Source organism: Callorhinchus milii, unplaced genomic scaffold (genome assembly GCF_018977255.1).
Source record: "Callorhinchus milii isolate IMCB2004 unplaced genomic scaffold, IMCB_Cmil_1.0 Scaffold3, whole genome shotgun sequence".
Lineage (NCBI taxonomy): Eukaryota > Metazoa > Chordata > Chondrichthyes > Chimaeriformes > Callorhinchidae > Callorhinchus > Callorhinchus milii.
The window spans coordinates 60,254,307-60,268,697 of record NW_024704744.1 but is presented as its reverse complement, the minus strand read 5'-3'; the positions used below and the strand labels follow the sequence as shown (position 1 = coordinate 60,268,697).

The 14,391-nt window shown below is 43.1% G+C and overlaps 1 protein-coding gene across 1 annotated transcript; it reads right to left on the bottom strand.

The window, feature by feature from the left end:
* Positions 1–498: 498 nt before the first annotated feature.
* On the bottom strand, positions 499–13,884 carry sccpdha.1 (saccharopine dehydrogenase a, tandem duplicate 1). Its single transcript, XM_007898407.2, has 12 exons — positions 13,519–13,884; positions 10,873–10,985; positions 9,780–9,860; positions 9,001–9,130; positions 7,442–7,491; positions 5,606–5,736; positions 5,273–5,390; positions 3,834–3,953; positions 3,661–3,717; positions 2,892–3,003; positions 1,650–1,731; positions 499–784 (listed from the first exon to the last, which is right to left on the bottom strand). Exons 1-12 carry the CDS (start codon positions 13,703–13,705, stop codon positions 679–681), a joined length of 1,287 nt encoding a protein of 428 aa, XP_007896598.1. The 5' UTR covers positions 13,706–13,884; the 3' UTR covers positions 499–678.
* Between the last annotated feature and the right edge of the window lie 507 nt (positions 13,885–14,391).

The following is a 14,391-nucleotide window of genomic DNA, read 5'->3' as shown; positions in this document are numbered from 1 at the left end:
TGTATGCAAGGATAGTGGCACTGCAGTAAATGTATGAATTTATTTTTCACTGAATAGGATATCTGGTGTTTCAACCAGAGGTATTTTAATCATACTCTTGTAAAATGACTGGAATTAGATTAACTTTTTCCCAAATCAGTGTTGATGTATAATTTATACATTGAAATAACATTTGGTTGTGCAGTGACCATTTGCTATTGTTTGGTTTGCTAAAAGTATTTTAAAAGTATAGCATGTACATGTAGAAAAGAACACATTTGTAAGTTGTCCATCTGGAATATAAAGATCGATTCATATCCAGGCTTCTCTTGGAATTTTAATTGACTTAAAAGTAGCCCAACATTATATTCTGTAATGTATAACCAATCCCCATAGGTCTCTAGCTATTTGTTCAAGCTGGTGGGTGATCCTGTTAAGCCTCATTTGTTTTTGTTTACCCTTTTCCAGAACCTAAATAAAAATAAAATAATTGAAATGTAAAAATAGACCAAAGTTAACTATGATATTTTTCCAACTTTAATTTTCCTTAGGTGAGAACACAAACACAATTATTTTAAACCAGTTTATCAATGTAATTTTACTCTGCATCTCCCAGAGCAAATCATGTTAACCATTCTTAAAGTGTTTTAGTAATAGCAGTAATATGCAGAATAGCAAGACCATGTGGGTGGGCTACAATTATGCTTCAGAGTGGCTGATGACAGAAAATTCAATGCTGTGTTTGTTAAGTCTTTCAATCAGGCTGGTCTTAGAGAATGCAGCTCCAGGTGAGAATACACCACCACTACAGAGAAGAAAAACAAAATTAGATGCAACTAGAACCAATACTTATTAACTCTCCTCAGCACTATAACGGCAGATTATTTCAGATACAAATCTTGGTCATTTGAAGATCTTGTAATCCCTCCTCCCCCAAAAATTGACAAATGACTAGACATTAACACCCCATACTCGCTGCTTACAGTACTTCAAAAACACTGCAGAGCAGTAAGGAATCCTATAGGCAATGAATTGAGATTTATCTTAATCATTTGATTTGTATAATCTCAAAACATCCTAAATGACTGTATTTGCAGACAATCCTAATGATGTACAAAAGGTCATAAATTCAGCTACTAAAATTACAAATATTTATTGCAGAGTCTGAAACACCACGATGAGCTTTTAAGATTAATTTTAGATTACACAGCAACATCCCCAAGATATATATATAAAACTGATTACTGGTCTAATTACTGCATCATACCAGATCACACTAATCTGATTTTACAGATTCTTCCCTTGACAAATTACATTTATATAGCACGTTTCACGTGGCATTTAGAGTTCCTTGGTACACAAGCATGTCCAAAGGTGCTGGACAGTAAATTGTGTGCATCCAAGCTGGGGGTGGAATCCAGGGAGGGGGGAAGGTAGGAAAATGACCAAAAATACTGTAAAGCAGTTTCACTAACTACCATTACATTCATTGAAGGAAAACTGCTTCACTAATGGTGAGTAAAATGCACAAAATTCATTTGGAGTTTTGATTGGTTTCTTTTGCCTCTAGTTCCCATTGCTTATATGAAACGCAAAATACCTTCAACATGTCCTTCCATTCTGGTTACCGAGTTCAAATATACCCCTCTAGACGCAATAGTACAACTCACCGACCAGGTAGAGACTTGGTCTCCCATAGCATTGTGACAGCTGCTTGCACCATAGCTTTTGGAGTAGTAACATAACCTGGTTCTATGAAAAATTGCACAAATGTTTCAGCAACACAGTTAGAGAAATCTGGATAACATAAACTGTTGCTTTTTAAAATCATACCTTTGCCAACTTTCATCCATATTGGCAAGTGGGGAGAAAACAGAGGCAAAGCAATGCACTCTAATTGGATTACACAATTTACAAATAAAAATTCAGGTACAATTTTAACATTAAAATTTTCCTATTAAGTTATAAATTTCAGAATAGTATTCCAAATAAAATGTAGCAACTGACAATGGGTAATTTGCAATAACTAACTTCTTTCAACAATAATATTTTGTGCAGAAACAAAGAAAACATGCTGACGTACTTAGGATTTTAGCAGGATTTCTAGTGTTTAGGATTTAAAAAATAAGAATTAACAAATGTTGCTTGAGGACAGTAGGCTGAGGAAATTCAACTCAGATATTGTCCTACATAAGTATAGGCCATTGTCTGATCCCTTCAACATGAAACAAGTGTAGTCATTTGTCTGCACTCCCAAATTTAACATGATTCTGAGGGGGAACTTGCAGCTGTTTGGTTTTTACTTTCTAACAACTAGTCACAGAGTAGCACTGCTTCAGTCTCCACGTCAGCTGCTGAACCTGGATATTGTGCTGATCTCTGTGCCAGTTGCTGCTGTATGAGCAATTTACCAGTTCAACAATAAAAATAGCTCTGTTGAAAAACAATCTTGCAAGCTATGCAGTGAGCACAGCCCCAAATCTCTCTCCACAATCACCAAAACAGGTACATTCAGAAAGTAACATGATCTCAAACTTCTTCTCTCCCCTCCTCCATTTTAGTTCTAGAAAGCTGTCAACTATTAAAATGGAAGGGTGAAACTAATTAACTAATTCCTGGATCTCTGGCAGCGCTCCTTTTACCATTTGCATTGATCTACCCTTCAATTCCTCCTTCCCCAACCAATCTGAGATGAGGAACTTGCTCTGCAGCAATACATTGGTGTTGCAATACTCCCATCACACTATAATACTCAATTTGCTAGATTTTTAATTCAAGTCAAGTGAGTTAGTGTGCTTATAGCCATAGCTCTAAATTGCCATAGCTCTAAATGAACCAGGTTTGTAGGAGAAAGTATTTTAAAATCCTAAAGAGAGTCAGCATCTTAAGACTATTATTGATTGCTTGTTTACCAGGTCCTTTCACTTCAGTGAAAATCTTGACGTTAGGTTTTGATTGCAGAGGATCTTGATCAGGGCCATAACCTACACCATAAAATCTCATGCTGAAAGTGGTCCCTTCCATCTGCAAATACAAATAATCTTTCTCAAATTCAGTTTCATTTCCAACCAGACATTTTTTTCTCCAATTTAATTTAGCCAAGACAGCCTCATGCCTGTAAGTTGGATAAAATAATTATAATACAAAAATGTAAGCGCTTTACAGAAAGGAATGTTTTCTGCTGAACAATATTGGAAGCATATTCTCAAATATGCTTCTTTCTGCACACAGTCAAAGTATGGGGGGAATATAGAAGCACAGAATTTTGCCAAGATGTGTACAATTTTAATCATAAGGCATATCAAATTTGCTTTTTAACCTCTGAATGATTTACTCAAAAAAAACGGTGCCTACACATGTACAAAGAGAACTTGTATAAAGATTTGTTTTCCCAAATTAAAAACATATATAGGTTGATTAGATGGTTAACACCTCTCAGAGGGGAAGTTTAGTCAGTGCTCGACAGGCTGCTGGATAAGGAGCCAAAAGGGGATGAATAATCAAAAGACAACATTCAACTATTTATGCATTTTGTTTCAGGTAGAGTTCGAGAGAGAAAGAAAGAGGCACATTTTGATGAAGATTTTGATTAGTATTGTAGCCAATTTATATTTTGCACAGTATCTGCAATGGGGCCAGTCCAAAATAGTGTGGATAAACTGGTTCTCTACTGTACTTTACCTGTTTTATAGTTGGTCCTTCCTTTGAAAACATTCCAAATGAGAAAAATTCTGGGTACTGAATAAAACAAAAGGGAGGAGTGTAAGCCAGCACATTTTCTAGAAAGGTGTAATAAAAATTCAATTTACAGTGGATTCTTTTTCCAGTTGACCAATGATACATAAATCACTTACTTTGATTAAAAGTTTTCTTCCGAAACTAAATTTAGTAAAGCACCAGAAGAAGAAGCCAACCATCATCAGTGCCACCACTGAGCTAATTCCACCTACAGCAACATAGGACCCGTACTGGACCTAGAGTGAATCAACCAGAGACATTGAAGAGCAGCCAATTAAAAACTGCAGTGAAATAATTCCCAAATGCATGATAGTTGAAAAGGTATTAATGAACTAAAATGCATTAAGAATATAGCTGTGTGGGAATTAAGCTCAATAAACATAAATATATAATTTATCAAAATAAACAGATAGCTGGTTCCTTACAGTTGCTAAAATAACACCAAAGTAGTACAATTACAAAATGGCCAGGATATCTCTAACATGTGTGCTCTCCAATTCGTGGGCTGCCTATGTACAAAGGGTAAACAAAAGAGGAAGGGAAGAAAAGCACCCCCTCCCTCCATTGCTCACTGGTCAAACTACCAATATTTACTTCTCCACAATGTTGTGAGCTTTATTTATTTTGCAATCCTTTGAGAAATATTAGTTTCTGGTAGAACAACTTACATACTGGCAGCCTTGACAATTAACTGCAAATACAGTCATTACACTTTACAGTAAAATCCTGAGTTGCCCATTGAGACTTTGACAACGAGATAAGGTGCTATGTTGCGATGTGCAACTGGAGCTGGAACTCCAGTGAAGCCAGACATTCAGACATGGGTTGTACTATTCACAACCGTGTTGTCCTGGGAGGAGGATAACTGGCAATGGTAAGGATCCCTTCCTGTACATGCTGTGGAATATCTACAAAATTCACTGTCTCAGATACTAACTTACTCCCAATGCAGCCAGAACCCTAACCCACCTAAAAAGCTACATGAATATATACATTAGTTAAAGACAAATTTTAAGATCCTTGTCCTTACTTTCAAAATGCCTCTGCAGCCATCTATACCCCACCCTAGCACCATGTGTTCCCAATTCCTCAGCTCCACCAACATTGGCCTGCTTCATGTCCTTGCCTCACTGTCAATGGGCAAACTTTCAACCACTTTGCCCATCCCTTTACCTTCTCAGGAACTCTCTTCTGAAATCCCTTCACCTCGCTCCCTAATTTCTTCACTTTCAAAATCCATCTAAAATCCTACCTTCCCCTTCCGCCCTGCCATTTTCCACCCAGCTCAAGACTCCCATTTCATCTCTGTAAAGTGCTGAGACATTTTCCTATATGAAAAACACTAAAGTGCAATTTGTTGTTGTTTGACCAGGGCTATCCAAGTGAAATATACTAATTATAACAATAAAAAATGCCTCTGTCATAGGGGTCCTGTGAGTATTTAACTAGGCTTATGAAAAGCATCACTTAACATTTGCGGTGAGTCACTATAAAATATGCAAAGCTAAGTAGATTAAAAACAGACTGGAATTTCAAGAAAATGGAATGTACTTACAGGTTGTTCATCGAAGTTCTCATACAGATAACGCTGTGTGCGTTTGACGACAGCAGGATCAGATCCAATGAATGGAACAGCATATTGATTCACTTCATTACTGTAAAATACTGAACCTCTACAAAAGGAAAAAGGAAAAGACACTAAGTTCTATCCTGCCAATTTCTTTTACTGAGAATTTATATTAAATCTAAACTGGAAAAATAACAATCTGACAAGAACTGAAATTGGAATTTAATGTTTAAAAAATCCAAACCATTCCAAAATATAACTTGCACACAGAACCAAATAGTCAGGTTAGTTAGGAAAAATCCATATTTTTGTGTATCTCACCTTGATCTTATTTTGGTCCCAACAAAAGGAAGGGGTTTATGTCCAAACTGTCTTCTCAGTTTCCTCAGAGAATCCCGATCAGAAAAGCCATAGACTGCCGACTGCCAAGTTGTAGCGTGACCACAGCCACCCTATTATAGGAGATAGAAAACATTCTTAGAAGTAGAAGCGGAAAAAAAGCTTTTCAACTGAAACAAAGTTCTGTTATTGTACATGCGTTTTTCACCAGGCTTCACTAGATAGAAATAATAACAATAATAATACTTGCATTTGATATAGCGCCTTATCACATCTTCGAGAATATTCTGTAAAGTGAATTGACCGTATATTTTGTGGGCAAAACGTGGCAGCCAATTACGCACAGCAGTGTCCCACAAACATTTGTGGAATGAGTGACCAATTTATTATTATTTTTGAAGGAATTATTACCCCCAGAAAAGCGATACAAAAAATTGACTAACAGCCAGATTCCTACTTACTGCTAGGTAAACAGAGGTGTATGGAGAAAGGAAACTTACCCAACATTTCACCCTGCCGGGAATCAAACCCCAGTCACTCACTTCTGAGGCGAGTTCTCTAACCACTAAGCTACAGGACTCAGGGCACAGATGAGAAGAACTTTGACTAAATTTTTCTCTTCCTCGCCCAGGATCTCTCTGAGACCAGTTAACCGTACCAATTGCTGGCAGAGTTGAGATGAGGAACTCAGCACAGACCAAGGAGTCTAACCTGGGATCTTCTTCAACTGTACAGCTCAGTGTTTCATCAAACAGTGGATTACAAATTGAATAATCAAGATACTGTGATGATCATTTTTTCGAATAAATATTTTCAAGGAAATAAATACAGGGATCAATCTAGATTATTGGCAAGAAAGGATTCCAAGAAGGAATTCAAACCATTTGCTGTGTGCAGCCATTAACAAGTTTTTAGAAAAGTTGTCTACATTTGAGAAATAAAGGTGTTAAAAAAATGGTAACTATTAAAGCCATTCTATGGTAATAAATTAGTAAGGTGCACATTCCACCTTACTAAGCCAGTCCGGAGCCTTAGCATCTTGTTTGACCCTCAACTATACTTTCCACCCCACATCTGTGCCATGACCCCCTCTGCCTTCCCCCACCTCTGCAATATCACCCAGCTCCGCCACTGTCTCACACCAGAGGCCACCGAAACCCTCATACACGCATTCATAACATCCAGGCTTGACTATGCAAACTGTCTACTGTCAGCCTCCCCAGCTCCTTCCTCCATAGGCTGCAGATCATCCAGAACTCTCCCGCTAGGCTCCATGACCCTATCACCCGCATCCTCCCCGACTCCACTGGCTTCCCATCACACGAATGATACAGTTCAAGATCCTGGTCCTCACTTTCAAAGCCTTCTAGGGCCTTGCTCCCCACCTACCTCTGCAACTTCCTAACCCCCTACCATCCTGCCCACGCTCTCCGCTCAGTAGGCTCCAGTCTGCTTCACATCCCCCGCCTCGCCCACCTCACCATTGGCAGGCAGGCCTTCAGCCCCCACCCTCTGGAACTCCATCCTACAGTCCCTCCACCTTGCCTCCTTCAAGACCCATCTCAAGACCTTCCTCTTCGACCATGCTTTCAATCACGTTTCATCCCCCCACTGCCCTCCATCAATCCCAACCCCCAGCTCAGGTCCAAAATAATGACTGTCCAGCGCCTTGGGACATCCTCCCAACGCGAAAGGTGCTATACAAATGTAATTTTGTTGTTATTTGAGTCGTAATGTGGAAGGTGATATACATCAGTGTTCATCATTTTAATAGCTTCAGATCATAACTGATAAAGATGTTTTTAACAAGAGACAAACCTCAGGCCCAGACTGGAACAACAGGAAGCTTTCAATAGAACTTAAGGTACCTAATAGGAGATAAAGTAAAAGCAGTTTTAAAAATCTTATTCTCAAAGCTAAAAAAAAATCTGTAGGACAAGTAGAGTTTTAGGAATCTAGTCTTGTGAATTTCTGCTCATCAATTAAAGAAGATACAAAACTCCCCTGAACATCGCACCAGTAACACCCAAGTAAATCAGCTAGCTTGCTAAATTAATGCCAATTGGTTTGAGGTCAGGTTTTGAGGTGCAAACACATCTGTATTGAAGAACTCATTTAGACTACCCAATGATAAAAACAGGATGTTTCTAGGGTTACAAAATCCCCAAAGTTAAGCCTAAATGGTGCAGACACCATGAAAACAGATAAAAACCAATACACAGGACTATGAGAAGTACTAAAGCTTATTAATTTTAAAGGATACTACTATAAATTAAAATATACAATAAACGGAATGCTCAATAGAATACAAATATGGAATCAAATGAACCAAATTGAAAAACATAGTACATCACGTCAATAATACAAATACCTTATCACAGCTTCCTCATTCATACATTATTGAAGATTGCAAATTGAATAATAGCTTGAGGCAGCACAATGCATTGATAATATTAATACTCCTTGCATTTGATATAGCGTCTTATCACATCTTCTTGATGTCTCAAAGCGCTTCACAGAATATACTGTAAAGTGAATTAACTATATATTTTGTGGGCAAATCATGGATTGAATGACCAATTTTTTTAAAAAAGGAATTATTACCCCTGGAAAAGCAATCCGCCAATTGACTAACAACCAGGTTCCTAATTACTGCTAGGTAACAGGCGTGTGAAGTAAGGAAACTTGCTCAACGTTTTGCCCTGGTATTCAAACCCAGGTCTCTCACTTGTGAGGCGAGTGACAAATTCAAGATCCTCACCCTCACCTACAAGGCCATTCACGGCCTTGCTCCCTCCTACCTCTCCGACCTACTATCCCCCTACTTAACTGCCCTTACCCTCCGTTCCTCTGGCTCCGGTCTGCTCCACATCCCCCGCCCCACCATCGGTGGCCGGGCCTTCAGCCTTTCGGCTCTGGAATTCCAACTGCCAGTGCCTTCGCCGCTTCCTCCCTTTCCTCCTTCAAGGCCGGTCTCAAGACCTTTTTCTTTGACCGTGCCTTCACCTCCCCTCTCGACTCTACCCCCCCTCGCTCCCTCCCTTCCCCCCCCTCACCCTCACCATTTCCCCCCTGCTCGCTCCCTCCCTTCCCTCCCCTCACCCTGACATATTCGGGTCCTGACCCAACTGTCCAGCGCCTTGGGACGTCCTCCCAACGTGAAAGGCGCTCTATAAATGGAATCTTGTTGTTGAGTGCTCTTACCACTGAGCTACAGGACTCCACAAATGATGCTGTAAACACACAGACCATGACAGGCCAAGATTTAAAACTGCAGTCACTAACAAAATGCTAAGGTGCTCCGTAACAGGGATGAGAAGTATTTCAAATACAATTTGAAATTACTGGACTTAAGTTGCTTACATAAGTTACATTACCTTTCAGCTGGTTCCTGGTATAGAGTACACCCATATCTGCTGGAATGGAATCAAACCCACAGCTTCCAACCACGTACACCCCCTGTTCAGCAGCTTGGTCGTTATATTTCTGTTGCATTGCCTCCAAAAACTGCAGGAATAGGACAATCAATGTTGTTATACACACACACGCTCAGCTAAAGAAAGTGGATTTCACAATCATCTACTAATTGATATTGCAACAAGCACACATCAGTTGGCAGTTGATCAAAAGTCATTCTCCGCTAATATCACCCAACTCAGTAGATCAAATTGACTTAAAATTTGGAAAAAAACTGAATTTAGGACAATGGGTTTTGAAATATACCAGTTGGTGAAAACCCTGATTGGTTGTTCCTCAGTACACAGACATCACCAATAATGTACATATTGTACACAATCACTTCTGTAATAATAATTATTATATTATTATTAATAACTTAGTACACTGAATGGCCATGATGGTAATGTGCTAAATAATACCATATCACCTTGGAATTTTTCCCTTGAAATGTGAGATCAGTTCTTCAGATTTCGAGGCCTGCACAAAAATTTAAATTGGTCCCCAAGATCCAAAAAGCCTGTACCCTGAAGGATTGATAGCTAGGAATATGCACAATAATAATGAAGCAGGACTCTATTAAAAAACAGATTAGCTTTCCAGAAAAATCCATGCAAAAAAAAATATTCTCATTACAAAACTGAATTATTCTAATTTGGGTTGAATCACTTAATAAATGGAAAAGAAGCTGTGTAAATACCTGGGGTTCACCACAAATGTCAACATAGTGCGCTCCATTTTCAACACAGGCCTTGACAACTGGCTCTCCAAATAACCTGTACTAATGACATAGGCAGATATCACTTCTAGCAAAAGCAGGTTAAAGACATGTCACAGGTGACAAGGCAATCTATTTATCCAATTGCTATTTGAAACTATTGATTTTGAAGATTGTTTAATTTTCAAATATTTTACAGTTATACGCCAAATATTCTAAGTATCAGCTTCCAAACCAAATTTTACATTTTTAACTCATTTAAACCACTTTTTAAAACATATTTTCAAATTAATGTCTATATGAAAGTCTACCTTGTGCACTAGCACTTGGGATTTCAGCCTATTTTTAAACTGACATTATACCTAATGTCCAACTGGTCAACACAATCTAAAAGCAATTCTTCATGTGAACTGACATTTCATTTTTAAAAATCTGGTCAACAGATTTTTAAATGAAGGCTCTAGTGTGGGCAAATCATTTCCCTGCTAATATTATCTAATCTTCCTTTCTAGATTCTCTTGAGCGCTTAAAATATTGAAACAAATACATTAAGGTATTAAAAAAATAAATCTTGAACAGACTAAATACAAGGTGATGATAAAACAATCTACCAGAATAACAAATTCAAAGAGCTGCAGTATGTGCAGTAAATCTTGACAATGCCTCGTACATGAGTACCCAAACACTGGCCAACAATCCTCCATAAATTGGTCTTTTGGCCATTTATGGGGCTCTACTGTGCACAAAACGGTTATCGCATTTGCCTACAAAAGTAGTTGCTATGCCTGATAATATTTACTGTAAAGTGCTTTGAGATGTTTTGATAAGGCACTATAAAAATGCAAGTTATTTTGAGGTACTTTCTATGTACTACATATATTTCCTTGCAGCTTGTGTAGTGTTACACAAGATAAAAAACCATCATTATAAGCATATTTATACTTAATAAGGTATTCTTTAACATAATACCCTGAAAGATACTGGTAATACACATCAGGTTTAAATAAAATTGACAACACTACTGTCCTCCAAAAGACAGAGCTATGTTTACTGCTTTCACACAAAGTATACTTACTGGTCCGACACAGCTGAGAATCACAGTGCCCTGCTGACACATGGCAGCAAGTGAAGATGGATCATTTACATCACAGATGATTATAGAAACATCGGACTTCAGGTCTGTGTTACCTGAAACACAACATGATTTTCTTCTCTTATGACTGCAATACATTTCATTCAACCTTGGCACAATTTGTTCATTCAGCAAACTTTATTCATATTTTACAATACCATGCTTTCTTTGTGGACTTTTCAATCATGTTCATGATAGATAAGCGCTCGGAAATTTATATAGCATTCACATGAAGGGCGCTATATAAATGCAGGTTGATGCTGATATTCCATAAAGGTATTAAAACAGCACAGCAACATTTAAAAGGTAACAAAATAACTTATAATAATATAACTTTTAGGAGTACAGCACATCTAATTGTAAAATACAATGCAGAGACAAAGCAAAAGCTTTATCAAATCCCATTTCTTACAAAATGACCTAAAGCAGTTCTTGTCCAAAAGGTCAGTAAACTTGGATCTCTCAATCACCAAGTAATTGGCAAGCAATTCTGCACAGATCTTTCCACCATCCCTAAGCCATTAGTCCAGACAGCTGAAAAAGCTTTGTTTTGTAGAAAATTGATTGCTGTGAGCTGGTAAATGTATCCAGATTTGTTGGGTTGGTAGCAAAGGAAATATTGCTAAATATCATATCTCCAATTGGTGGAATCACAATTCAATGGGATATTTTACTGCATCTTGGCAGTAAATGATTCTACAAACATTGGAAACTTTCAAGGCACCAGATGAGCATTATTCTGGTATTCCACCCAACGCCGACAGGCGGGTCCTTGACAACTATAAACTGTAAAAGAATCAAAACCACACCTGACAAATGACATTATTTTTCAAAAAAGAGTGACTAACCATAAAGTAAAGCTTTGTACATTAAATTGAAATTACAATCGACCTTGCCTTTTTTTAATTTAACCATATTTCACATCTAAAATAGGTTTATAAAAAGGCAGAATATTTGAATAACTGATGTCCTTTTTAAAATGCATTAATTGCAAAATGAGTAAAATGACGACAACAACAAAATGACATTTATAGAGCGCCTTTCATGTCGGGAGGACGTCCCAAGGCGCTGAACAGTCAGGTGTTCGGGCCTGAGCATGGGGGAGGGGGGGTGTAGGGGTGAGGGAAGGCACAGAGGTGGGAGGGACCGTGGGATGGAGTTCCAGAGTGTGGGGGCAGAGAGGCTGCAAACCCGGCCACCAATGGTGGGTTGGGTGGGAGACATGGAGCAGGCCAGAGCCCGCTGAGTGGAGGGAGTGGGCAGGCTCGGAGGGAGTCAGCAGGTCAGAGAGGTAGGAGGGGCAAGGCCATGGATGGCCTTAAAGATGAGGACGAGGATCTTGAACTCGATCCTCTGAGGGATGGGGAGCCAGTGGAGTCGGGCGAGGGTGGGAGTGATGGGGTCACAGAGTCTGGTGCGTGAGAGTACATGAGCTGCAGAGTATTGGATAATCTGCAGCTTGTGAAGGGAAGAGTTGGGAAGGCCGATGAGGAGGGAATTTCCATAATCGAGCCTTGATGTGACGAATGCGTGGGTGAGGGTTTCGGCAGCCTGAGGGGTGAGACAGTGGCGGAGTCTGGCAATGTTGCAGAGGTGTGGTAGGCAGTGCCGGTCATGGCGCGGATGTGGGGGAGAAAGGACAGTTCAGGGTCAAACAAGACACCCGGGTTCCTGACTGGCTTAGTGAGGTTGAGTGCGCAGCCGTGGAGGCCGATGCTGCCAACGCCCGAGGTGCGGAGGCGCTGGCGCGAGCTTTTCTGGGTAAAACTTTCACTTACAGGTGAGATGATGGGGTGGCGCAAAGGAGAGTGAGAGGCAGCTGCCAGGACACAGCACGCAAACACAGACAGATACAACACAAAATATATTTGTAAAGCGCCTTTCACGTCAGGAATTAGGACCCGAGCCAGGAGGGGGTGGGGGGGGTTGGGATCAGGGAGGGTGGAGGGCGTGGAGAGGGCGGAGAGCGGAGGGCGCGGAGCGCGGAGAGGGTGGAGGGTGGAGAGGGCGAAAGGGTGGAGGGCAGAGGGCAGAGGGCAGAGAGGGTGGAGGGCGCGGAGGGCGGAGAGGGTGGAGGGCGGAGAGGGTGGGAGGGCGGGAGGTGGAGGCGAGAGGGCGGGAGGGCGGAGAGGGCGAGAGGGCGGGAGGGCGGAGAGGGCGGGGAGGGTGAGGGCAGAGAGGGTGGGAGAGGGCGAGGCCATGGCCGCGGATGGCCTTAAAGGTGAGGGCGAGGATCTTGAACTCGACCCTCCGGGGGATGGGGAGTCGGGCGGGGGCCGGGGGCGGGGGCCGGGGGCCGGGGCCGGGGGCCGGGGGCCGGGGGCCGGGGGCCGGGGGCCGGGGGCCGGGGGCCGGGGGCCCTGTGGGTGAGCTGCGGCCCTGTGGAGGGGAGAGTCGGGAAGGCGGACGAGGAGGGAGTTGGGAGAGGCGGAGTCTGGATGTGATGAAGGCGCTGAGCCGGAGACACCGACACTCGGAGGCGGGTGGGGGTGAGCCCAGGCCCGGCCCAGCCCAGGCCCAGCCCAGCCCAGGCCCAGCCCCAGGCCCGGCCAGACCGCCTCTCCCGCCCCAGGCCCCCCCTGTCCTTACCCAGGCGGCTGCTCAGCCTCTCCAGCACCTCTTGCAGTCTCCCGCGGCTCCTGCCGGCCACGGCCCAGGTCAGGGGCCGGAGCTGAGCCGCCTCAGACGCCACCCGGACCACCTCTTCCACCACGAACTGCCCGGTGAAGCCGGAGGCGCCGAACACCACCAGGTCGAAGGGTCTGCGCGCCGCCATAGCCCCGAGTCAGGGCCGGGGGGGGGGGGGGTGTGCGGGGAAGGGGGAGCAGGAAATCAACCGGGTTTGTAGCCAAAGTCCACCCGACACTCACTGACTGACTGCCCCGCCCGCCTGTTACGAGCAGTAGATTGAGCGGCTGATTCAAGTCAGTGCTGTCCACACTGTGTAAGAGAAGGTCTTCAAGAGAGGCGGAGCGAGGCGAGGCGGGGGGGGGGGGCGGGGGGGGGGGGGGAGGCGGGGGGGGGGAGAGGGGCGGCGGGGGGGGAGGAGAGAGGCGGGTGGGGAGAGGGGGAGAGAGGGGGAGAGGCGGGGGGGGAAGAGGGCTGGGGGTGGGCGGGGCTGGGGGGGGAAGAGGCGGGGGAGGGGGGAGGCGGGGGGGGGGGAGAGGGGGGGAGAGAGGCGGGGGGGGAGAGGGCTGGGGGTGGGCGGGGCTGGGGGGGAAAAGGCGGGGGGGGGTGACCCTGATTCGCTGGGGACCCTCAGCAGGTCAGGCGGATGGTGTGGGGAGAGGAAAGCTATAGAGCGACGATCTTCCGCCTCTTTTTCACGTGTGGTTCACAGCGCGTGGAATGGCTCGGGTGCCTTTAACTGAAGCCCCGCCCCCTCGGCTCCCGCCCCGCCCCGCCCCTCGGCTCCCGCCCCGCCCCCTCGGCTCCCGCCCCGCCCCTCGGCTCCCGCCCCGC

Coding starts and splice junctions, on each gene's coding strand:
- sccpdha.1 (XM_007898407.2), bottom strand. CDS start 13,705: ATGGCGGCGCGCAGACCCTTCGACCTGGTGGTGTTCGGCGCCTCCGGC. Junction 7,492..9,000: donor TACCAGGAACCAGCTGAAAG/GTAATGTAACTT, acceptor ATCTCCTATTAG/GTACCTTAAGTTCTATTGAA. Junction 1,732..2,891: donor CACTGAAGTGAAAGGACCTG/GTAAACAAGCAA, acceptor AATTTTTCATAG/AACCAGGTTATGTTACTACT.